Here is a 24,504-nt window from a genome sequence, read left to right as displayed (position 1 = left end):
ACAACAATTAGAATTCATTCCATACTCTTTGGCTTCTATCCTTTCACATGCCTGATTATAATCTCACAGATAGCCATATGCCCATCCACCCCAGGGGAGATGATTTATGTCGGGAAAGTTGTAATAAGCACAGGTTTCATTTATTTTCAATGACTGCTGTGCCTCCTAGGAGGAGAAGAGTTGATTTAAAAACAAAACAAAACAAAACAAAACAAAGAATTAATAAAACTATGGCATGCTGAATCACCATTACTTATAAAATAGGATAGTTCACACTGGGACCCAGGGTTTCCTGGGGGATGCAGAGACTGAGGTGAACACCAGAGAAAGCTGAACTCAGGACTCTGGAGCCAGAAGCAACGTGGTGCTGGTGGTAGTGAGGGTAGGGGGTATAACTACAAGCTGTGTGACTACAGTGAGATGCCATCTAACGTTTGAACACATCCTGAACTTCCTCACTCTCACATGTGAAGATCCCATGCACCACATCAGTAAAGGGAGACCGAAACTCTAAAATTTAAGAGGGATGGTCATACTGGGGATTTCACCCTTGGAACATGGCTCAGATAGTCAGTCTTTGTCTTCTTCATCCCCACTCTACCTCCTTAGAAGAGACTCTTATCAACTCTGAATTACTTCAGAGGCCCCTAACTGCTTTCATGCTTCTAGATGCATTGAAACTCATGCCCTCATAGCAATATCCTTCCCATTCAAGATCTTCATTCCCAATATGTGCAGCTTCCACCCCCACACTGATCCCCAAGCTTCTGGGAAATGAGAACTATCTCCTTTGGGCACCTCTCTGGAGATTCCTGTTCTAAGAATATAGGTTCAGGCTGACCTCCTATAGCCTATAAAGTCTATAATACCACCAGGGTTTCTTGGCCAAATTGGAGGACCAAAGGAAGATATGGAATAGCCATATTTTGAAAACTTCCTAATTGGTCTGCCTCTCTTGAGAAACATAATTCTTTGCAAGCAGAATATAGGGATCTTTTGGAATTTGTACTTCAGAGTCTAGAGTTGGTCTTTTGCCTTTGTTTTCAGCCTTGAAACATGAGACTAGCTCATGAGACTGTGACAGACAGTGTGATTAGTACTAAATTCAGCTTCAGATTCCTTCAAGTCTCTTCAGAAACTGAGCCTCTACAAGGACACGAAAATCACCATCAACCATTTGTCCAGCACTTTATAGTTTGCAAAACACTTTGCCCAAAGAGACACTATTCAGGCTCCCAATAGAAAGGCCTGCTGGGCGAGTGGAGACTTTGACCTTTGGAGCATTCTGAATCAAAATTGTCCCACTTTTTCAATAATGAAATAGACACACTACATTTTTATATTGACATTCCATCTAACTTTGATTTTTCTGAGTCTCCACCAAAATACTTCCATAATGAGCAAAGCATCTTCTGGCAGAGAGACATGCTGCATAATCACCTCGTGAATATGAACCTGTGGCATTTTAGGTTTAGGTCATGCATTGAGGTTTAGGTCAAGCATTTACTCAGTCTTTCAGTATCACAGGAGAAGAGGGATAAACCTTCCAGCATTCTGGTACAGGCTCCTCAAGAAGTGACTCAGAGATTTAGAAGCTTAACTGCAAGACATCAGAGAAATTCAAGTCACTGATCTTTCTCTTAGGGATATCTATCTACAGAGCCTAGAGGTACAGACACACCTGTCACTTGTCTTAGGAGATCACAGAAAGCTTCCAGACACTTGCCATGTGGGGAAACTCTTCCTCATGCTTGTGGTTTAAGAAAGCCCACGGTGGCTAGGCAAGAACTGAGATTTTCCAGCTATCTTGGGGCCACCATGGCCATTTTAGGAGCACAAAGCCCTCAATTCCCTGGTTTTCAAGAACCTCCATAAAGGAAGAAGAAGGAATTAGAGAACTCTCCTCTCACTGACTTTACCTATTTCCTACCTCCAGTTACCCCTGCATGGACAAATATACACAACACAGCACTATTCCTAAATCAGAACTTAGGAGTCATGGTGCATAAATCATCATGACAGCTAGAGCAATCTCAGTCCATCTGGTGACTGCTCATCTTTGGAGTATAAACCACTGAAATGAGTAAATAAGGTATGCAATGTAGCTGCAGAGTCCAGCATTTTCCTACTTTGGTATCTCTTTCATTCTACAGATATGTCCCCAACTTTAAGTGCCACTTCTTTCTGGGACTGATGTCTTCTCTGTGGTAAGCCCCTATTGCCACACCCATGTCAGAACCTTCCAATCTATGCAAGGCTGTCTCAGAAATTTGTTCTTTCAGGCCTACCGATTTTCTGTCCAGAATCCTGCTAGTGTACTCCTGTGAGCCTGCTCACTGGTTGTATGAAGCCAGTCATCTGTTCAAAGGAGATGGTGCTCCCAAAAGTTTCTTCCTCTTGAGGCCACCAGGGAGGACTCTTCATTCAGGCCCAACTCTCAGAGAGTCCCTGAGGCAATATCTCAGCTTTATTCTCTACCACCCCACATCGTGTCCAATCCTAGCACAGATATGAAATCACTCTCACTCTGAAACCTCACTAACTTAAGCCAGCTCTTTGCTTCTGTAATTCCTCTCCCCCTCCATCTTTCTCCCTTGGATAATGGCTCCCTCATTTAAATTAACTTTCACAAATACCTTAATTCACAAAAGCTATAAATAAAATGCCATCAATGGGAGTGGAGATGATATCAGAACAGGGGCGCCCTGGTGAGAATTGGTGTCCTGACCTTCACTAGGCTTTTTCAAATTCTCCAAAGGTGGCTAATTGCCTTTGACAGATTAGCCAAGGGCCGCTTCTTTAGAGTAAGAAATCAAGGCCTCTGAATTATTCCAACAAAAAAAAAATCAAGAAGCATCTAACAACGATGAAGCTAAATTCATGCATTCTTAAGGAGAAGGGAAACTTCAATCACCCTCCATGTGCTTTGGAAAATTCATGAATAAATAAATATGTTAATGCAAATAGCTCCCTCAGAGGCTGGTTTGTAAGAGGATGGCCCTTTCCTTAAACTAAACTGCATTCTAAAGCAACTCTCCCACCTGACAGGACATCCGGTGGAGTTAGAGAGTAGGAAGGACCTTTACTCAGCCCATAATCCAAACATGTAATTGACGACAACCTCCAAAAGCATACTAACGTTGGACCAGGTACTATTACATTTTCAAGGGAATTGTGTCACCATGGCTGATTTAAAAACACGTACAAGCAAGCATATGCCGAAATGAATATAATCACTTGTTCACATTCCCAGGATCTAAGGAAGGCAGTATCCATGTTAAAAATCAAGAGTCAAGCCTAAACCTAACAGATTATTTATTGGAACCTGTTCAGTGGAACCACAGATTCCTAATCCCAACATGCTTCTCAGCATAGCCGTGTTCAAATGGAAGAATCTAGGCTACCCACTCTTCACCCTGAGGAAATTCTAGGTGTCAGCAGGAAGGAAGGCTTTGTGGAAAGCAGTTCCAGTGGCCAAGAAATTAGAGTCCAAGAGAGTTTTACGATGAACCAAGTTATTTATTTATTTATTTTTTTGGTGAAAAAATTTATATTTAGATTTATAGCTGGCTGGACTCAGTTTAGATGATCCCAATTTTGGTGGCAACATCCAAAGCATCATAGTCAGGAGCCAGTCGAACATATGCTTTCTTCTCTCCATCAGGCCTGATCAAGGTGTTGACCTTGGCCACATCAATGTCATAGAGCTTCTTCACAGCCTGTTTGAGCTGGTGCTATTGGCCATCCACAATGAACACAAGTGTGTTGTTGTCTTCTATTTTCTTCATAGCTGACTCAGTAGTCGGGGGAACTTGATGATGGCATAGTGATCAAGCTTGTTTCTCCTGGGGGCACTCTTTTGAGGATATTTGGACTGCCTTCAGAGATGCAGGGTCTTGGGTCATCGGAATGTAGGTGACATACAGATCTTCTTTATTTTGTGACAGTGCACACCTTTCAGCACCACTTTCTTAGCTTTCAAAGCCTTTGCTTTGGCTTCGGCTTTGGGAGGAGCAAGGACTTCCTTCTTCGCCTTCAGTGCCATCTTCGTGAAAGGGTGAGCTAAGTTCTACACAGAGCAGGAGATAAAGGTTCTAAAAATCATCCCTGCTTCATTTTTCTCCTTTCACTGGTGGTGTTCACAGCAGTCTGGAACTGCAAGGCATTCTGGGAGCCTGGTAATTTAGAGGAGCAGCAGATGTGACAGGCTGAGGGGAGAGCACAAAGCATGAGGTGAGGGACCTTTCTGAATGGAATGTGTCCGGGCTGATAAGCCAAGAAAACCAGGAGGTTATTTTGGTTCAACAAATGATTCTAGGGACAGTACTTTTTAGAAGCCTGTGCCTTAGTACACAAAATGAGTGTGGAAAGGAAGGTTCTATGGTAAAAAGGGATGGCCTTTCTTCCAACAGCATGATGTGCTGATGAAAAGAGCAGTTTTGGGATCAGAGGCACTCGCCTGGCCTGGACTGGGCTGACTGGTCAGGGTGACAACAGGACACATGAAGCTTCTAGCCACCCCAGAGCCAGCAGAACTGGCATAGCCTGGGTCCTGGAACTCCGCACTGTGTCTTTAGCCACATAACAGAGTGTGGGAGGCACTGGAGCAGGGAAAATGCTATCCCATATCCATGGGATCCTCAAATATTGAGTACTTTCATATTAAATAAGCTAACTCAGATGCCAACACTCCATAGTCACTCAATCAGATGCAATGTTTTATTTATGATATCCTTGTTTATTTTACTTTCAGGGACTGATTTTTTTATCATGCTACATTCCAGATTACATTTTCTAAATTTCACAATCTAGACTTTGTCATTGTAAATCAGAAACCCACACATTTAAACATCACTTAATCATTAATGACTCACATGGGTATAATTTAAAATACATACACACGATTTAACTTTGCTTTCAGTACACAATGGAGATGAGTAAACTTCACAAAGCTCTCATATTTACAAAAATAACAACCCATGCTACTTTAACAGCAGCTGCCTAATAAATGAAATTGAAGCAATAAATATAATTGTAACATCTATTGGATAAGAAAAAAAGTAGAATCATGTGCACATATGGTCATGACTCATCATTTCCCTGACCTCTTCAGGAAAATGCGGAAAAAGCACCTAAATGAATGCTAATTCAGAGTTCAGACAAAAATCTTCCCAAGCAAAAATTCTAATTCTTGTTTTTTAGTTAGTAGGGAAAGTCAAGCACTAACATCATTTATAACTAGAGTGTGATGGTAACAGATGAGCCTTTTCCCCACTCCATACCTCTCTGCCAGGAATGTGAGATCCAGATGTCAGCTGTTCCATACTTAAGCCTCCATCTGGACTTTCTAGAAGATAATGGGCATAAAAGTACTTAGCATAACCCAGCAGGCACTCCATAACTATTATTTTCTCATCCCATCCTCCTTCCAACATTACTAACTCACCTGATCACAACTAAGTCTTGTTTCCTTAAGGCACTGGAGCTTGAAATGAAGTATGAACAAACTCCACTGTCTAAAGGAATATGCATAAACAAGAAGAGCCGACTCTTCTCAATCTCTTTTAAGTGTCCTGTGCCTATTAAAACCATTTTCCTTAGTTCTAACACCTGTCTACCAGCAAGTCACCAGCACAGTCCTCTGTGTCCTCTCTGCACACAGCATTATGTCGCCGTCATCAGAATCCCCCACATTACCCTTGGAGGAATCCACAGGAGATTGCTAGGGATCTAAGTATCAAAACTCAGAGAGGGAACATTTACTCCCAAGTGCTATCAAATACCATGATAGGAGGATGCAAAATGCTGCAAAATGGCATTTCCTTTAGGATATATATATATCCTTCATTTTAACGTCATTTAGCAATAATAAGAAGAGGAGGGAAAATCCATAGCCTACATCTCTACATGGTATCCTTATTTATTGTGTTTCCCAATTCTGTCTCCTTTATTATGGATGACAGATTAAAACCCTATATATACCATGCTTTAAAAGCATGAAATGAAAAAAAATGAAAAAAAAAAAAATAAAAGCATGAAATGCTCTAAAAGCTCTAATGCATGAGTTCCACTCTTTTCTTTAACAGAAACATTGCAAAACATTAATACTTCACTGTTTTTGGGAAAATGCACAAAAGAAATATCCCCACTGAGTTCTCTAGAGGCCTCTATGATGTTTCATATCTCTCACATAAAATACATCATGCATTTGTTCAACAGTTACTGTCTACCATGTACCAGGTACTCTACCCACCAGGTACTGAACTCACAAGAGTGAATAAGACAGAAATGGTCCCACAGAAATTACATTCTAGCAAGAAAGACTCAAACTAAGCAAGCTAAAACTCTTCTTAAAGTCTCTAAAAAGATGAGCAGGGTGTTGTGATGGAGATTACTACAAGAGAAGGAGCAGTCAGGAAGGGTCATTTTGAACAGGTGACCTATGATCTAACGCTTAAAGGACAAGAAGAAGCAACTGTGTAAAGAGCTGAAGAAAGAACATCTTAGGCAGTGGGAATAGCAAGTGAACTCTGTGTTAGAAGACACTGTAGATGTAGACCTTACCTGTGGCATTTGAGGAAGGAAGGCTATAAGACTTTGATGCGACCACATTTCTGTCTTCCTGCAGTCTTCTTTCTGTCACCCTGTCATCTGTATCATCTAGAAACACACATTGCACCATGACTCAAGAGTGTTCTTACACTGCCCTCAGAGGTCCTCTGTGTGATATCCAACAAGGGTCTCCCCCACCCCAAGTGTTGAATCTCACATGCATAAAGAATTCACTAATAGATGACAACCAAAATGAGTCAGACTGACCTGGCTTTCCGAAACATGATCAGAATGCAAGGCTCACACAGCAGTTTTCAAGCTCTGCTCTGCAGAGGGTCACTCAAAGACTATTTTCGTATGAGGCCAAGAAAGTGGGGTACCACCTGACTATGATTGTTTTTATCTATTGAACATAGTGCAATCTGTTCAAGATTTCATTTAATAAAAGAGTTAAAGGGCGAAAGGGATATGAAAAGCACGGTTTCCAGACTGTTCTAGGACCTTTAAATGAATCCAAGTCTCCCAAATATGGGAAGATATGTTGGCACATGATGAATGTTTCCTCCAGGACCCCTCCTATTTTTCTGTTTGCTAAACCTAAATCTCTTCTGTCCTGGTTCCCCAGCCCCCATCCTATTTTGGTATGGTGACTTGCATCCAGTTCTCTGCCTATAAACTAGCTCATGAGCCAACTCCTTCTCCTTACTTAAAGACCAAAAACTCCACCAAAACTAAAACCAAAACCCAAAAAATCCTTAAAACTAAAATACAGAGATCATTAATGTATACAAATTAGCTCAATCCAGAAGCAAACATTTCTGACACTGATTCTAAATATGTTACCAATTTTCTGTGAGGAAAAAAATGAGAATAACAAAAATTCAGCTTGCCAACTTTTCAAAATAAATATGTGAAAATATGTAATGAAATCCAATATAAAATTAATCAAAATACATGCTATAGTCTCTTATTATGACCCTCTTTTATTGGAATATGTCTCCCCTCCTCCATCTGTCTGCTCTGAAAATAAAGAAATAAAAATAAAAGGGAAAAATAAGGATTGAAAGAACAGAGAAAAATACAAAGACTGGAAAAAGTAGAAAGAGAAAGGGAGTAGGATTATTTACGGATAGGTTTAGAAAACAAAAGGTCATCTTTCAAACTTCCAAAAATTGCTACTTCTAAAAATCGTTAGTTTTCCCACAAATATTGTTGTATAGTGACTTCATATTAACAGTCTCCAGAATAAACGTCCTATAGAAGGTGTCCATCTCTAATTTCTATGAAAATTTTACTCGTTGCTTCCAAGCCTAGACTAATCATTGCATCCAAGCTCAGTAAACTAATTGCATTCGAAGCCCGGATGAACCGGTCTCTGCTGATTTGCAGGGCAGCATTACACAGCTTTCTGGACTTTTCTTTTGGGGTTAGTTAAAATTAGATGGTAAGACACCAAGGAACAAGGGGACTCATTTTGACTGTCACAAATGCCTGTGCCACCCAGAGAAGACATCTGGATTGTATTAGGTATGTTAGAAGTGCCCATTTAATGTCTTCATCAAATTTATTCTGTTATGATGAGTTCATTTCCCCAATGCAACTTTCAATCAGAGGTATGAAATCAGAATCAGCCGACTACGTCCCAACTTCCAATATGGTGCAATGAATGAGTAGAATTAAAGTCAACTAAGTCACCACTGATTAGAGAATTAGTGAGAATCTCAGATCCACAAATCAATAGGATTTATATACGTTGTGAAATCTAAAGAAATCAACTGTCATGTGACTCTAAAATGAACACACTTGGGGCACCTGGGTGGCTCAGCGGTTGAGCGTCTGCCTTTGGCTCAGGATGTGATCCCAGGATCCCACAGGAAGCCTACTTCTCCCTCTGCCTAGGTCTATGGCTCTCTCTCTGTGTCTCTCATGAACAAATAAATAAAATGTTTTTTTTTTTTAATGAGCATACTGAACACTAATACTCAAACTATTCTTCATTTGAATTCTATAGAGCTCATAAAGCCAACATGTATTCTCAAAAACAAGAGCAGGAATAATTTACTGGCCTATTTGCATATCAGCAGCCTATGGAAGGCTTTTGGTAACCATCATCCAACTGTTCTACAACCTGTCAAAACCAAATTGATTAGTTGGATTTCCTAGGCTTCCTGAAACAAAAGGTAAATTTACATGTGCATATATAAGAAGATGGTCCTTTGAATTTCCTTGGGAAGAAAACTTGTATTAAAACCACAAACATATGAAGAGAACTATTAGTTTTTGGTTATCTCTCAGAGCAGATCCAATGTTCATTTAACATTTCAGTACTTAAAGAAAGTTACTTCTGTGATCTCTACCTACTTCTTGAAATTCAAACCTGGGGATCCTTTGGATCTCTAGAGATATAGGTAGTGAGCTATTCAAGGAAAAGTTTGGAAAAGAGATTTTCAATGGAATAAGAAAACAGTCACCCCTCTGAAGAAATCTGGAAGGACACATTTTTGCCTCTTAAAATGTTTTGCCACATAACAATTTTAAGAGGCAAAAAACCCTCTTCCAGTTCTATCTCAGGCACATCTCCCATACTGGTGTTGCCAAATAGCCCTACACTGGCTTAGGATGAGGATGTATTTAAAGGTGTTCACACATCTTTGCTGAGTCCCTCCTCCCCATGTAATGAGAGCATGATATCCTCCAGCAAAATATTTGTGTCTTTGTAAGCCCATAGGTCCTGAGTTGTCCCTTATATTGCTTCACCAAGAAGGCAAGCCTACATCAGTTTACTTTATAAATACAGTTCTAATTAGAATTCTATCTGCATTCATCCTCTTGCAAAATCACATATAAATGAACAGGTTGCTTTTGTTATAATCACAATCTTATAGAAGCACTGGTATTTAAATATATTTAGAACAATGAAATAAGCCCTTGTTCTTAATAACTATTAAAAGCCAAATAGATCATAGTACATAAATAAATGAGGACTTTTAAAATACATACATGCTTATCAACCTCATATCAATACATAGATATTTTAAAAGTCATATAAAGTAATCTTGAAATATTAGAAGTTTGCATTTCTTCCTCTAAATTCTATAATTAGATGCTAAACTCACCAACCATTCCCATTAAACATAGTATATCTAGTAAAGCTTATTACAGTAACACATCACTATAATCAATATATGTATGTCTAGTCCTTTGTATGTCTTTCCACCCACCATAATTATTTTAAAGACAATATTACAAAACCACACTTTAATTCTTTATCTTGACTACAAATAGAATGGTTTAGTGACCTTCATGGCCTTATCTTTGTTAACTTAATGTGTATACTATGACTACAACTCTTCCACCTAAACATGTTAAAATTCACTTATATTGTCTCTCTAACAAATGTAATAATTGAAAACTCATAAATTTTTCTTTTGAGGAAAAAGAAATTATCATTTCATCCAGGAGATGTCTGACTTAATCATATCTGCATTCATTCCTCTAGACACAGCACATCCATAAACCTTGTAACTGTCTACAGGATATCAGGCCTGTCACTTTTCCCCAGATCCACTCTGATTGCCATGTAAGCTACCACTCAACACTGCTAAGGGAATCCCAGCATGCCTTGTGCTGGAGACTACATGAATTAGATAGTAATTAATGGTTATTAGAGACTAAGCTTAGGGGAACAAGTCCTAGAAGGTGAGTTTGACTTGGCATTTGGAGGATGGGATTTCTGGATAAAAGGCAAAGGTTGAGAATATGAGATGTACCCAAAAAAGGACAAATGGCTGGATTTCAAGTAAATATCTTCATTGCCTTATGAAAACATTAGTTTCTTTGATAGAAAAAGGATTCCCAATTACAATTAAGTTTGTATTAGGTATAATTTGACACTTTCCCTATAACTGGCCCTTATCAGTGGCCATTTGACCATAGGAAATTCTGGGTGAGTTGATCATTGATATATCCTACCAGATGTCTCTTACCAGATGCTAACTATTAAGTTATTCCTCCCCAAGAAATATGGAACAGAAATTACAGGGGCCATGCAGACAGAATTCAACTTGAATGATGAAAGAGAAACTTTTTCACAGAAGCCTAAGCTCAACTTCCCAAGATGTCTTCTTCAGAGTTTGGCTGTGTCACAAGCAGAAATAAATCCCTGAATAAGACTGAAGCCCCTGGACAAGTTACTGTGACATGTTGCTACTGACTAAAGTTAAAATGTTATATATGAATAACACCAGTTAAGAGGACTGATGTTTTTCTAGGCTGTCTGGCTAGTCATTGCCTCTTTTGATTGACATTCATTAAGTCAATTATTAAATTGACATTATTATTAGAAAGTGTTTTAAAGATCAATTTGAAAGATATTTAATCCCTCTTAACCATTTCAAACACCATGTTGGAATATTTGGTAGACACTTTTCCAAGGCAGACTCAAGACTTTTATTCCATAACCCAATGAGTTGAGTATACAACAAACCATTAAAAACTTTTCTTTTCAAGATGGAAAAACACCATGGGCACATATAACAAGTATATTTCTACTGTCACTGTCATTGGTGATCCAGTGAAAGGGACCATAAAAAGAATTTGCAAGAAATGGCAAGTAATAAAGAGGAACAGCATGAAAGACATGAGAAAAAATCTTTCAAAATGAAAAGAGATATATGGTCTTGTCTTAAAGAACAACAACAAAAAAAGTTATTGAAACATGTGAGCCACCCATTTTACTAGGGGTGCTATCAGTAGTGAAACCAGGAACTATACTAGATCACACATCCTTTGGGAAAGAGATCTAGGATTTGAACTCAAAAATGTCTAAGTCCAGATACAATTCTTTTCCACTGTCCAATCCTACCTGAGGCCCTGGCTACCCATTTTAAAACCAGGATGGAAAGTTCTAATTATTCAAAATCTCTGGGAAGTGTGTCCAGAGTCAGATTAATATTATTCTATTTTATTATTCACATTCTCAACAAATATTTTTTGGAGAAGCTGTCATATGCGGAAACTACACTAGTCAACTAGCGCATCAAAGATATTTAAGAAGTTTTGTTGAAAGGATAAGTGTTTCTTTGGCTTCTTCTTAGTCCTTTTTATAGGGCCTTAGGTACCTTCCAATCCTTTCATCCATCCTGCCTAAGGCCTTACAAGTGGTTTTTTCTTTTTTAAATATTAAACCAGTAATATTTTAAGATTCGTTTTAAAAATATTTTATCTATTTATTTGAGAGTGAGAGAGAGAAAGAGAGCATGAGGGAGGGGCAGAGGGCGAGGGAGAAGCAGACTCTCCACTGAGCAGGGAGTCCGACATGGTTTTGTGGGACTGGATTCCAGGACCCCAAGATTATGACCTGAGTCAAAAACAGACACTTAGCCAACTGAGCCACCCAAGCACTCATCTTTTAAGATTCTTGAACACTACTTACCCACTTTTCTGATTGGCTCTCTGGCAAGCCTTTTAATGTATACACATCTTTTTCTATTATACTTCATTTCTTACTTTTTTACACTCTTGCTTCAATTTCTGATTTCTGGTCTGCACTGTTGCATAAGGGACACTTAGAAAAACACTTCAATTTTCAAAAGTTATCCCTCAACTAATTGTTCCATCTGTACCACTATCTCCATAGAAAATTACAGTAGCATTGAATTTTTCTGCTAATGGCAGTTCTCCTGTCTCCTAGAAACAGCCTCTGTAAAATAAGTAATCTAGTTGATCACTGGAACAGTATTGTGCAAACTGTTTTGGTTACCTGTTTTTCACTATCTGAATTTAAGTTTTAAAAAGTGATAAAGACCAGAGTATAAAACTACTATATCCCCACTGAGTGATGACAGCTCTCATCCTAATTTAAATATATGTTTAATTTGAGAAGTAACAGATAATTACTAATCATTAAATAATAAATGATATGTGTGCTTCATATTTTTCACTAAATATTTGATTACCAATAAGCAAAAAGTTGAATTTCACCTGTTTTTACAAAAAGGATACTAAAGCATTAATATAACAATCTAGTCTAACAATTCAATTATATAATAATTAACGAAACTAACAACTAGTTTTACCTTGACCATAGTTTTCCTCAGTATGCTTTTCAAGAAGAAAATACCATGGCTTAATTAAGGATACCTTATTTGACATATCAACATTTTATTTAATATAAATTTTAAGGTTAAACCATATGAAAGTACTGAAATTTGACTGTTTTGTTTTATTTTATTTTTTAAGATACTATTTATTTATTCATGAGAGACAAAGAGAGGCAGAGATACAGACAAAGGTAAAGCAGGCTCCATGCAGGGAGCCTGATGTGGGATTCGATTCCAGAATCTCAACCTTTGGTTGAGCCGAAGGCAGATGCTCAACCGCTGAGCCACTCAATTTTGAGCCACCCAAAATTTGACTGTTTTGACCTATAAAAATGGCAATTGCACATAATGCAAATTTATTCTACAGGGATGTGCTGATATTCAGCAATTTGAAACCTACAAGGTATCAACTTTCTTTAGTTCAACCCAATAAACAAAATCAACTGTCATTATTTGCAAAGCACCATTTCCTGGGCTAAGCCATTTTTGCAGATTATTGTATTTAATCCTCACAACAATCCCAAAATATACAAGACACCGGGAGGAAAGGAACAGCATGTAAAAATGGAGGTACAGACTAGAACTATGCTGCCACAAGCCAAGGAAGCCCAAGACTGCTGGCAACTACAGAAGCTAAGAGAGGCAAGGGACAGATTCTCCCTCATAACCCCCAGATGGAACCAACTGGTAACATCTTGACTTCAGACTTTTAACCTCCAGAATAATGAAATAATAATTCTGTGTTGTTTTATTCCATCCAGTTTATGATAACCTTCTATGGTAGCTCTAGGAAACAAATTCAGAGAGACAACTGTAATGTCAGTCATTGAGTAGGTGGTAAAGAAAGGAATTCGGCCCCAGCAGACACACACCAAGACTCATGCTACAAATCAAAATAAGGTACAGTCTGCACAATCATGCCCATTATCTCATTTTATTTTTACCTCATTCTATGAGGTAGCCATTAAGGGTTGTATTTTATAAACTGGGAGACTGAACCTCAGAAAATGAGGCAACTTGCTAGCCAGTGGCAAAATCAGGATTTGAGCCCAAAATTTCAGTGCACTTTACACAGAAACCCAACTTACATTTTAGTAATGATCCCCACATAGTTATACTCTGAATGAGGGCATTTCGGTTGAGTTGATTTCTCAAGCAGCTTCTGAATTCATGTACATATATTGTATTCCCTGGAGAAAATCTGTGAACTGAGTCAAAGGCTAAGCCATTATCTACCTCCTGTGTAAGTTCTCCTCAGGAGCCTAGATTTATGAGACCTCTTCGAGTATTCTTTCATAAGTATGAATCCCAAAGACTGTACTCTGAACAACTACCACCACTGCAACTATTGCTCCATTAAAAGATTACTCTTTGCCTTTCAGAATTCCTTAAACATCCATAGCAATCAATGGCCCCCAAAGAAGAGAGAACTTTGTCACTTTCAGCTTTGCTAGAGAAAGGCTTTTCTTCAGTAGTTCCACAGAGTACAACTAAGCTAAAATTAGGTGTTTGGAAAAGTGTTGACAATAAAAGTGTAGAAGACCATATTATTGTTCAGTAAATACACACACACATACACACCATTTCTATGGAAGGATTACACATCCCCACCCCTATTGAGGTAGGGCTTAGCCATGGACTTTCTTTGGCGAATAGGAATTTAATGGATTTTTCACGAGCAGAGCTGCAGAATCTGCTTAGCTGGGCCTTCTATCTTGGGTCTCTGTTATTGCCAAGGAAAGAACATGTCTTGAGTAGCCCAATGGTTCCAGAAGGATAAGCAACAAGTAAAGCTCAGACATGCCTAACATAGATCCTATGAGCCTCAGTCAACCTGCAGATGCATAAAGAAGAACTGTGTGGTTATTACTGTATGCCACAGATTTTTATGCCTAATAATTGTACTACATTATGTGGTAATAGCTGCTTAATCCAATATAAGAAATTTTTTAATATTATCATTCTTCAGGGAATTATGTCCCAATAAAAAAGAAATTTCCTAAACTTCCAAAACTGTTCTTTTCTCCTGCCTCTGAATAACCTTGAGCAATTAAGCCTGTCTTCCATATGCTTGTATACTTTTTATTTTATTTCTTAATTGTCTGAAAGGCAGCATGACAAGAGAAAAATCCCCTGGGAAGAAGAAAAAAATCCATTTGGAAAACAGCTGCAAAATCCCAGAAGAGGAGCCCCCAAAAAGGTAAGGTCCAGTCCAGGATATAATAACCAGGGCACTCATCTTTTTGCATGGTCTTTCTACAAGGCACTAATCTTTCAATTGTTCATTACTTGTTAAATTTATGAAGAATATCATTGTGCAAGTTTAAATGTTTCAGGATTACTTTTCATTTGTTAAATAAATTAGGTACAATTACCTACTTCATGCAATCTAAAATATTCCTGCTGCTTTGCTTATGAGGGAAACTCTCAAATTCCTGAAATCCATCTTTATGCTTTGAAATTAGTTAACCAGATTTTGCTTATACTGCTAAATTATCTTTATCCACCTGTAAAAAAGAAAGAGTTAAAAGCTTTAGACCGCTTAGGAGTTCTACCTCTTGTATAAAACTGTAAAAAAAAAAAAGAAAAAACTAAACTTTTATAAAATGGCAATTCTTAGGAAATTCTAAGTTGTTGTGTCTCTTGGGTTTTTCATTATTGTTGTTGTTTTTTCAAATATGCCAACGTTAGCTAAACAATTATTAATGGCACTCTTGGTGATAAATTCCAATGATTAAAACATACATTCATACAATATTTGTATGAAACCAACAGATTAAGTACCAAGAACAAAAGAGGCTAATATATGATGGGAATGAGGACACATTTATTATAGAGCACTCACTCTAAAAACACTTGACAAATTTCTTAGAGGAGATGTTTTCTCAGTCTGCACACTTATTTAAAGGCATGGGAAGAGTGCTGTATTTCAAGTATGATTAATAGAAGAAGAACAATTACAACAAAAGCCACTTTGCCCATTCCCAGATCAGAATACCCTGGCAAAATAAATTATGTGTAAATATACTTGAAAAAATACAATGCTTTTAAACTATTCCTATAAAATGCATGCTATTGATGTTAGCAAAAGATGTTTCCTTCACCCCAGCAAGATGAGAGTAATGAAGTAGAAGTGTGTTTGTGTAAAGAAGTGGAAAAATTTAACTGTGTCCTTTGAGAAGTTACACTACATGACCTCATATCTTCTTGCCCTGGAAATTTATGATCAGTAGACCACTTCTCCAAACAGTAAAACAATCTCATAGACAGGAAAGCATGATGTTTAACCAGGAGGAGTGGAGAGAGCCCAGAGATAGTTAACCTGAGACCTTGGTTTGGATGATGGCTCTCACCCTCGTCTGCTGTTTGTGCTTGGGGGGAAGTCATTTCAGACTTGAAGAGGGCTGGGTGAAGTGTTTCCCATACAGACCACTAGGTATGTGGAAGTACTCCCTCACATTAGGCATGTATCAGGCTTAAATAATGTCCCAAAAGGAAGGATCATGACTTAATATATCTAATATTCCTGGGGTCTGTGGCACATTATTGCCCTCAAGCACTGTAAGGAAAAAATGCTCATAATTAATACTCAAAACAGGGAGTCCAGTGTCAGTTTTCTTTTAAAATTGATTTGTAAAAAAATAAAATAAATAAAATAAAATAAAATTGATTTGTAGCACCCAACCCAACCCTCCAAAAAGCCTGAAGCAGTGATTCTCAATCTTTGGTGTATATCATTCCTGTTTAACTTATTAAAAATACATGCTCCCAAGACCCGTGCTCCCAGAAATCCTGATTCAGAGGGATTTAGGGAGAACCCCCAAAATTGCATTTTTAATAATCACTCTAAATAACTTGGAGACAGTCTGTGAACCATCATTCTCACCCATATCCCCATATGGTGCCCTTCAACCTGGAGGGTAAATAATTAAATTTTGAAGGAGTTTATCATTATCATCACTGCAGATCATTTTTTCTTACCTCTATTTTCTACATTGGTGTATAGTAGTTGTGTAATAGAATGATCAATTACAGAGGATTTTGAAAGAAACAAAATTGTCTTAAAATCATATGGAAGATCCCATCCTGTTTAAAAGCACATTTATACGCAACACCATAACAGAAAGTGGCTGAGGGTTTTCTCCTGTAATTCAGGACAGCCTAACTCAGTCCTAGTCTTAAAGAGAGGAGAAAAGAGCATTTAGCGATGCAAAAGCAGAGAATGAGGAAAAGAAGAGAGGGAGATAGCAGATGAGTCCCTCTCTGATCTTGGAGGACTTTTATAGACTATTACAACTCTTCCTAGAAAATATAACTCTAGAAGTAGAAGGAGGAGGAGGAGGAGGAGGAGGAGGGGGAGAGGAGGGAGGGAGGAAGGAAGAAAGAAAGAGAAAGAAAAGTATAACTTAGGCTGAATGCTACTTGAAGAAATATTGTACCATGAAGTCATTTAGCATACAGTACTATAAAATCTTCTGCATCCTTATTGCAATTACTGTTAATTAGGGGGAAGATTGTTCATTAATTCTTTTGAAATTTTGCTATTCGTATTAGTTTGGGTTCCAAAAGGAAGGAGTGCCTGAACCGAGGGCTTGCAAGCAGAGTTTATTTTAGGAAATGATCCCAAGGAATAGGAGTTCGGAATGGGAATTAGGAAGGAGGGAAAGCCAATGCAAAGATAATTTTTTAAGCCAGTCACTGCTATGGGTAATGGGAACTCAATCTCACTTGGGGACCCTCTAAACAGTTTTGTAAAATGAGTTTCAAAATGTCAAGAGAAAAAAGAAGAGAATATTTATCTGTTAGCTTTAATCCCTCATTAGTCAAAGGCTTCTTCTTTGATGTAGAAAAGATTCTGAGAATAGGAACTCAATTGTCTTTAAGATAATGATGACAACAACGGTGGGGAAAATGATCATGACTATGGTGTCCAATATCCCCCACTTAACTCTGTTTCTGGCTCTGTGCAACATAGTTACCCATATTTCCTCATTAGGTCCTTGTGATGATTAATTTTACATGTCAACTTAACTGATCAATGGGCCTCCAGACATTTGACCAAACATAATTCTAGGCATATCTGTGAGAGTGTTTCTGTATGAGATTAGCATTTGAATCGGTAGACTGAGTAAGGCATATTGCCCTCCCTAATATTGGTGAGGCTTGTCCAATCAAAGACCAAACAGAAAAAAAAGCCTGAGTAACTAAGTGCTTTGAGCTGCAACAGTAGCCTTTTCCAGCCTTGAGACTCAAACTAAAACATCAGTTCTTCTTGAGTCAAGCCCGTCAACTTTCGGACTGGAACTACACATTGATTCTCTTGAGACTCCAGTTTGCTGACTACAGTTGGAAATTCTCAGCCTTCATAATTGCACAAGCCAATTCCTTATAATAAATCAATCAATTCCTAACTCTTGCTCTTGCTCTGTATATGTGTACATATACAAACACATACATGAACACACACAAACAAGTGGTACTTACTAGAAGGAAAATTTATCCAACTGGGGAGGAGAACAGGATTAGGCTTTGTTAGTAAAACAGAGTATGTTAAGATGATTAATTCACTTAAGACAGAGGCAGGAAAAAGAGGAAGAGCTAAGAAGACAGTTTACATTCTTTCATCCAGTACAGTGGGAAGAAGAGATTTGCAGTTCATATAAAGAGAGCAAAAGGGATCCCTGGGTAGCTCAGGGGTTTAGCACCTGCCTTTGGCCCAGGGCATGATCCTGGAGACCCAGGATCGAGTTCCATGTCAGGCTCCCTACATGGAGCCTGCTTCTCCCTCTGCCTGTGTCTCTGCCTCTCTCTTTCTCTCTCTCTCTCTCTCTCTCTCTCTCTCTGTGTGTGTGTGTGTGTGTGTGTGTGTCTATCATGAATAAATAAATAAAATCTTTAAAAAAGAAAGAGAGAGAGCAAAAGATCCTATTGAGATTATACTACACAAAGAGTGCTCTCAGTTGCCCCAGTTTAGGGGCCACCCACCTGATATTATTCACATTATACTTAGAATCCACCTAGAGGGAATCGAAGCCGGGCACAGGCAGTGGACGCGATCCCGCCGAGAGCCGAAGATGGCAGTGAACGTATACTCAACGTCCGTCACCAGTGATAATCTAAGTCGACATGATATGCTGGCCTGGATCAATGAGTCTCTGCAGCTGAATCTGACAAAGATTGAACAGTTGTGCTCAGGGGCTGCCTATTGTCAGTTTATGGACATGCTATTCCCTGGCTCCATTGCCTTGAAGAAAGTGAAATTCCAGGCTAAACTAGAGCATGAATACATCCAGAACTTCAAATTACTACAAGCAGGTTTTAAGAGAATGGGTGTTGACAAAATAATTCCTGAGGACAAATTAGTAAAAGGAAAGTTTCAGGACAATTTTGAATTTGTTCAGTGGTTCAAGAAGTTTTTTGATGCAAACTATGATGGAAAAGACTATGACCCTGTAGCTGCCAGACAAGGTCAAGAAACTGCAGTGGCTCCCTCCCTTGTTGCTCCAGCTCTGAACAAACCGAAGAAACCTCTCAGCTCTAGCAGTGCAGCTCCACAGAGGCCCATTGCAACACACAGAACTACTGCAACCCCTAAGGCTGGCCCGGGTGTGGTGCAAAAGAATCCTGGTGTGGGCAACGGGGATGATGAAGCAGCTGAATTGATGCAGCAGGTCAATGTATTGAAACTTACCGTCGAAGACTTGGAGAAAGAGAGAGATTTCTACTTTGGAAAGCTAAGAAACATTGAATTGATTTGCCAGGAGAACGAAGGGGAAAACAACCCTGTATTGCAGAGGATCATGGACATTCTCTATGCCACAGATGAAGGCTTTGTGATACCTGATGAAGGGGGCCCACAGGAGGAACAAGAAGAGTATTAACAGCCTGGACCAGCAAAGCAACATCCGAATTCTTCACTCCAAATCATGTGCTTAACTGTAAAATATCCCCTTTTATTATTCTTAGAGGACTCACTGGTTTCTTTTCATGAGCAAACAGTACCTCTTCTTAAAGTGCACTTTGCAGAAGTTTCACCCCTTTTCCAATGAGTTTGAGTTAGGAGCTTTTACCCTTTAGCAGAGCAGTATTAACATCTAGTTGGGTCACCTGGGGAACAGAGAGGCTGACCATGGGGCTCACTGTGTGGATGCTGGTAACACTCACTGCTGGAGAAGGTGCTTTTATGTCATACACTGAGGTGGAGTCCTCAGTAGAGAAATGTAAAGACTGATTTGAATTTTAAGCTAATGTGAAATCTTGGCAGAGAACGTTTTAATAAATAAATGCCTTAAGAGTATTTAAAATATGCTTCCATATTTCAAAATATAAAATGTACCATGACAGGAGATGTTACATGTTTGACAAGGTGTCTGGGAAGGAAGGGCCAGACCTCTGGACCTTTGGAATCTGCTGTTCACAGGCCTTGCAGGGCTGCTTGAATCCTCTAAGACCTAGACCTTGGCTCAAAAGGGAAGTTTAAAAAGTTACTCTGTAAAGCCATTTGGTGTCCTTGACCAATCATATCCCTCCTCTAAGAAGCAAGAGGCATTGTTGCCTGGATGAATAGAGGGCACGTTTCAGCCCTGAGATGTTGAAGAGCTTGAATTTCATTGAACATTTCTCTGACGATTTTTCCAGTTATCCCTGAAATTTCTATGTATTGTGTTTTTGGGAAATGAGGTGTGTCCAGTTTCTAAATCTAACAACTACTTTTGGGGACTTGCCCACATCTCTGGGATTTGAATGGGGGTCATGTCCCATTTTACTGTCTTTTAAGTTTACATTGAACATGTTTCTCTTCTCTGCTCCCTGTGCCCACTGGGGACTCCTCTTTGGCTCCTTAAAGTTTGCTGCTTAGAGTGTAAGTTCAGCAGGCAGGTGGTCACGCTGCAAGTCTTTCTGGAACTCTGGCAAAGGGAGTGACCAGTGAAGGCCATCGCTACCTTAGGATCTGCAAGGCTGGGTGTTCTCGGTACCTGCTGTCCACCACCCTCCATTGTTATCGGAATACTTTGCCAGTGCACTAATCTCTTTGGAGATAAAATTCGTTAGCGTGTTACTAAATGTTAATTTTCTTTTGCAGAAGATACAGTACCGTGTCTGAATTAATTATTAATATTTAAAATATTTCATTCCTTGACTCTTCCTCATTGCTTTGCCCCTAGCCTATTCAGTTCCTTTGTTTGGCAGAATTCTGCAAAATGTGTGTCACCCACTACTGAGATTGTTCAGCCCCTGATGTATTTGTATTGATTTGTTCCTGGTGGTAGCTTGTCCTAAAATGTGTGTAGAAAGCAGATATTTTATGATAAAATTGTTGTGTAGTGCATGCTCTGTGTGGAATTCAGAGGAAAACCCAGATTCAGTGATTAACAATGCCAAAAAAATGCAAGTAACTAACCATTGTTCAAATAACAGTGGTGCTATTTCTCTTTTGTGGCCTTTTAGACTTTTGTTGCCCTAAAATACCATTTTATTGGGAACCCATTTTCCACCTGGTCTTTCTTGACAGGGTTTTTTTCTACTTTAAACAGTTTCTAAATAAAATTCTGTATTTCAAAAAAAAAAAAAAAAAAGAATCCACCTAGAAAAAGAATCAGTAAACAGGGCAAGACAACACAATGCCTTCATCTGCCTTGCCATATTACAGAAGAAAAGAATTTGAGACAAGTTTGCCCACAAAGGATGGAAAATGGGTTTTAGGGCATGCATGGCCTCAGTTGTTCTGAGAGCAGGGAAATGGGACCATGATTCCAGAGATCCGTGTAGCACTGGACACCAACCCCAGCTCCTCTCCTCGCTGCATGTGTAACCTAAAGCTGTTGGCTTGGAGACTGAGTTTTTCCACTTTGGTAGTCCTCAGTTAAAAATTAGGGTGATTTTACTGAATCTGGGAGGTCACGTGTGGGGTAGAGCAGATCTAAGACTTTCCCTATGACATAAACACAGTCAATATAATAAACTGCATATTCAGAAATCAACTTATCTTATTACCATTGCTATATGAGATAAGTCCCCAGGCCTGGAAAATGATACAGTATATCTTGTGATATATTTGTAGATTGCCTTAAATTATAGCATTTGGATGACTCCCTATGCTATTTCTCTTTCCAGTCCTTTGCTGACACTTTGGTCAAGACCAGCCAAGCAGTTAGGAGAAATAATATAAGTCAACTACAACAGTAAAATTATGCCTAGAATCAGAAAGAAAGCTGCTCTGAATAGACCAAAAATTCCATCTTCTGAGGGAGATAATAGGAATTACAAATGCCTATCATTTAGAAATAAGACTTAGTTTCTTAACTAAAATAATGTGACCAGAGGAACCACTATAATAATGATGTGACATATTAGAAATTATGGACCATGGTTAGCATGACACTCAATATTCTGAGAAGAAACAATCATCACATTGATTCTTGGAGGGATGTGAATCATAGAAACATTTTTTCAATTATAAAGTTAAAATAAATTACCAATGGTTTATCTTCATTAGCAAGGAGTTTTTAAAAGGTACACATGTGTGGCATACTTAAGGAGCTTGAAATTTCAAAAACAGGGTTCTGTTCTAGCATTTACCAGTTTAGTAGAATCTTGGAGGGCAAGATTGAATAAGCGTTTGATAAAAGTATGGAACTCCCCAAGTCATGTAGCTAAGACCTCACTATGGCTGGATTTATAGGATGGCTAAGTAAAAATATTCTTATTTTTACTCACACATCACAAAAAGTAAGGTAAGGGAAAGGTGTGAGTATGGAGAGGCTTCCTGACAAACCAATTTCAACTATGTGAGACACCGAACTGCTGGAAATAGAAGATACTGCATCAAAAATAACTTAACCGCCATAATCAAAAAATGAAAAGGTATGATTTAAATTATTAGACCAGAGAAGTAAAAAATGATTATATTATGGGGAGAAAAATAACTGGCATCCAGACAGAGAGTATGAGACGGGGGGCGGGGGGGAGAGAGAAAGAGATGAAACAGAGACATGGAGACAGAAAAAGTGAGAGAGAAAAAGAGAGATCGACCTTGTGCTTCAGGCACAGAGAAGGAAGGAAGAGAAGGAAGGAACTAAATTGACAGCGCTTTTCTCCAGATACCATTTGACAGCCTAAACTCCTAAGGCAGCATGCGTTTCCTTCAGGGCTGTGACCTCATTTTGAGACTTTCCAGAAGGCATCTTCTTAATATAAGCACTTTAAAATATAATTTCCCCAAGAGCCCAGTTCCCAGGTAAGCAGAAACATTTTCATTAGCAGAGGGCTGAATGGAAGTAAAATGCAGCTGAGTCATCTGATCTGATTATCAGGGAGCTCTGCTCCTGACCCTCTGTGCCCACAGCAACAACAGCAAAAGACTCCAATCTAACCCATCTTTCAAATGTTGGGTGGCCTGATGCTAATGCACTGATGAGGAAAAAAAAGTACATTTCAATTCTCAAAAGAATATCTGGACACAAATGAATAGAAAAATTGCAAAAGCAAAAGACTTAGACTTACCCAAACTTTATTTTTGTTTTTTTCAAATGGAGAAGTATTCAAATTATCCCAAAAACTATGATTTGGTTCAGCAGAGCAGAAAGTAACCAAAAGTAATGACAAATAATCTGAATTCCATCACTGAAATCTTTGTGCCAAATATCATCCATCATATTCACTGTAGCACCTGAAGGCACCAGTAACTGGGGTCATTCCTCAAGGTCAAGGCATATTTTTTTTTCCTTGTAGATGCCTGTGAGAATAAATACAACAGCTGAGAAGAATACAAATTTGCACCTTAGTTGTATTCTGCTGTAACAGTGCTTCCCACATGGAATCCATCACAAAAACTTATTTCTGAAAGACTTCAAGCTAATGAGCATCGTGAATCTTCAAGAGGCTGGTATAGTATGTACGATTTTCCAAACTTATTTTGCCAAAAACTCTCATTTTTATTCCCCTAAGTTGTGTATCTACTAAAATCTGTAGGAACGCAAGCAGTACAGTATGGAAAAGAACAGGTCACCAGATAAACTCTTGCCTACCAGCAAACAAGGTCCTGGGATCGTGAGACTGAAAACATATAAGTTTAAATGAGAGGCACACAGAAAGGACAAGACTGGAGCATGGACACAACCAGGAACACCCCCAGCGGGAGCACTGGTGTAAACTTGGGAAGCCAGATGATATGTGTGAGCACCAAGAAAATGGGAAATGTGGGAAAGATCTGGGCACAGGGACATAGAAGGCCAGTGGGAGAAAGAAAATCCCAGGACTAATTTTGTCTACACCACAATTTTGCATGACCTGCCACGGTTCTTCCAGGAGACAAAGTTCAGCATGAACAAATAATTTTTAGTCAACTTAGTAGCTCAGTATTTCTTAACCAATCACAATGGTTGTAACAGGAACCCAAGTAATATAAAGGGTTATATAATTTTTATCTCTTAATTCATTTGCAGGATAGTAAGCCTGTCTTCGTTAGATAGGAAATTGAGCAGGAATATTGGTGGGCTGTCTTCAGAAAGGTGAGGAGCCAGGCCCCTCACCACAACCCTTGTTATTACCCTAGGAATGCTGTCATCCTAGGTCTTTCAACTTTCCAGAGTCCTGTGTCCTGCTTTCCCCCATAATTCTAATCCAGATAAAGCCTTTTACTATTACTGTAACTGCTGAATTGAGGTAAATTATAGCTTAAAATCCTGCAAGGGTTAAACATTTTACCTCTCTCTAGGGAGTCGCACTTCCATGACTTCTACACATGTCCAGAAATACGTGTCCTTCTCTGATAGTCCATCATGACAAGGAGGAGAATTTCCTCCTGAGGAAGCCAACGAGGATTCTTTCCCAGTTCATATTATTGCCTTTA

General features: G+C 38.8%; 1 protein-coding gene across 1 annotated transcript; it reads left to right on the top strand.

The window, feature by feature from the left end:
- The first annotated feature begins 18,722 nt into the window (after window positions 1-18,722).
- Window positions 18,723-19,950, top strand: LOC121496596 (microtubule-associated protein RP/EB family member 1-like). The gene has a single exon (XM_041765045.1). It carries the CDS (start codon window positions 18,728-18,730, stop codon window positions 19,532-19,534), a length of 807 nt encoding a protein of 268 aa, XP_041620979.1. The 5' UTR covers window positions 18,723-18,727; the 3' UTR covers window positions 19,535-19,950.
- The last annotated feature ends 4,554 nt before the right edge of the window (window positions 19,951-24,504 follow it).

The sequence above is a fragment of the Vulpes lagopus genome, chromosome 8 (genome assembly GCF_018345385.1).
Source record: "Vulpes lagopus strain Blue_001 chromosome 8, ASM1834538v1, whole genome shotgun sequence".
NCBI lineage: Eukaryota > Metazoa > Chordata > Mammalia > Carnivora > Canidae > Vulpes > Vulpes lagopus.
Note: the sequence above shows the minus strand (reverse complement) of the source record. Positions and strands in the feature narration are given on the sequence as shown.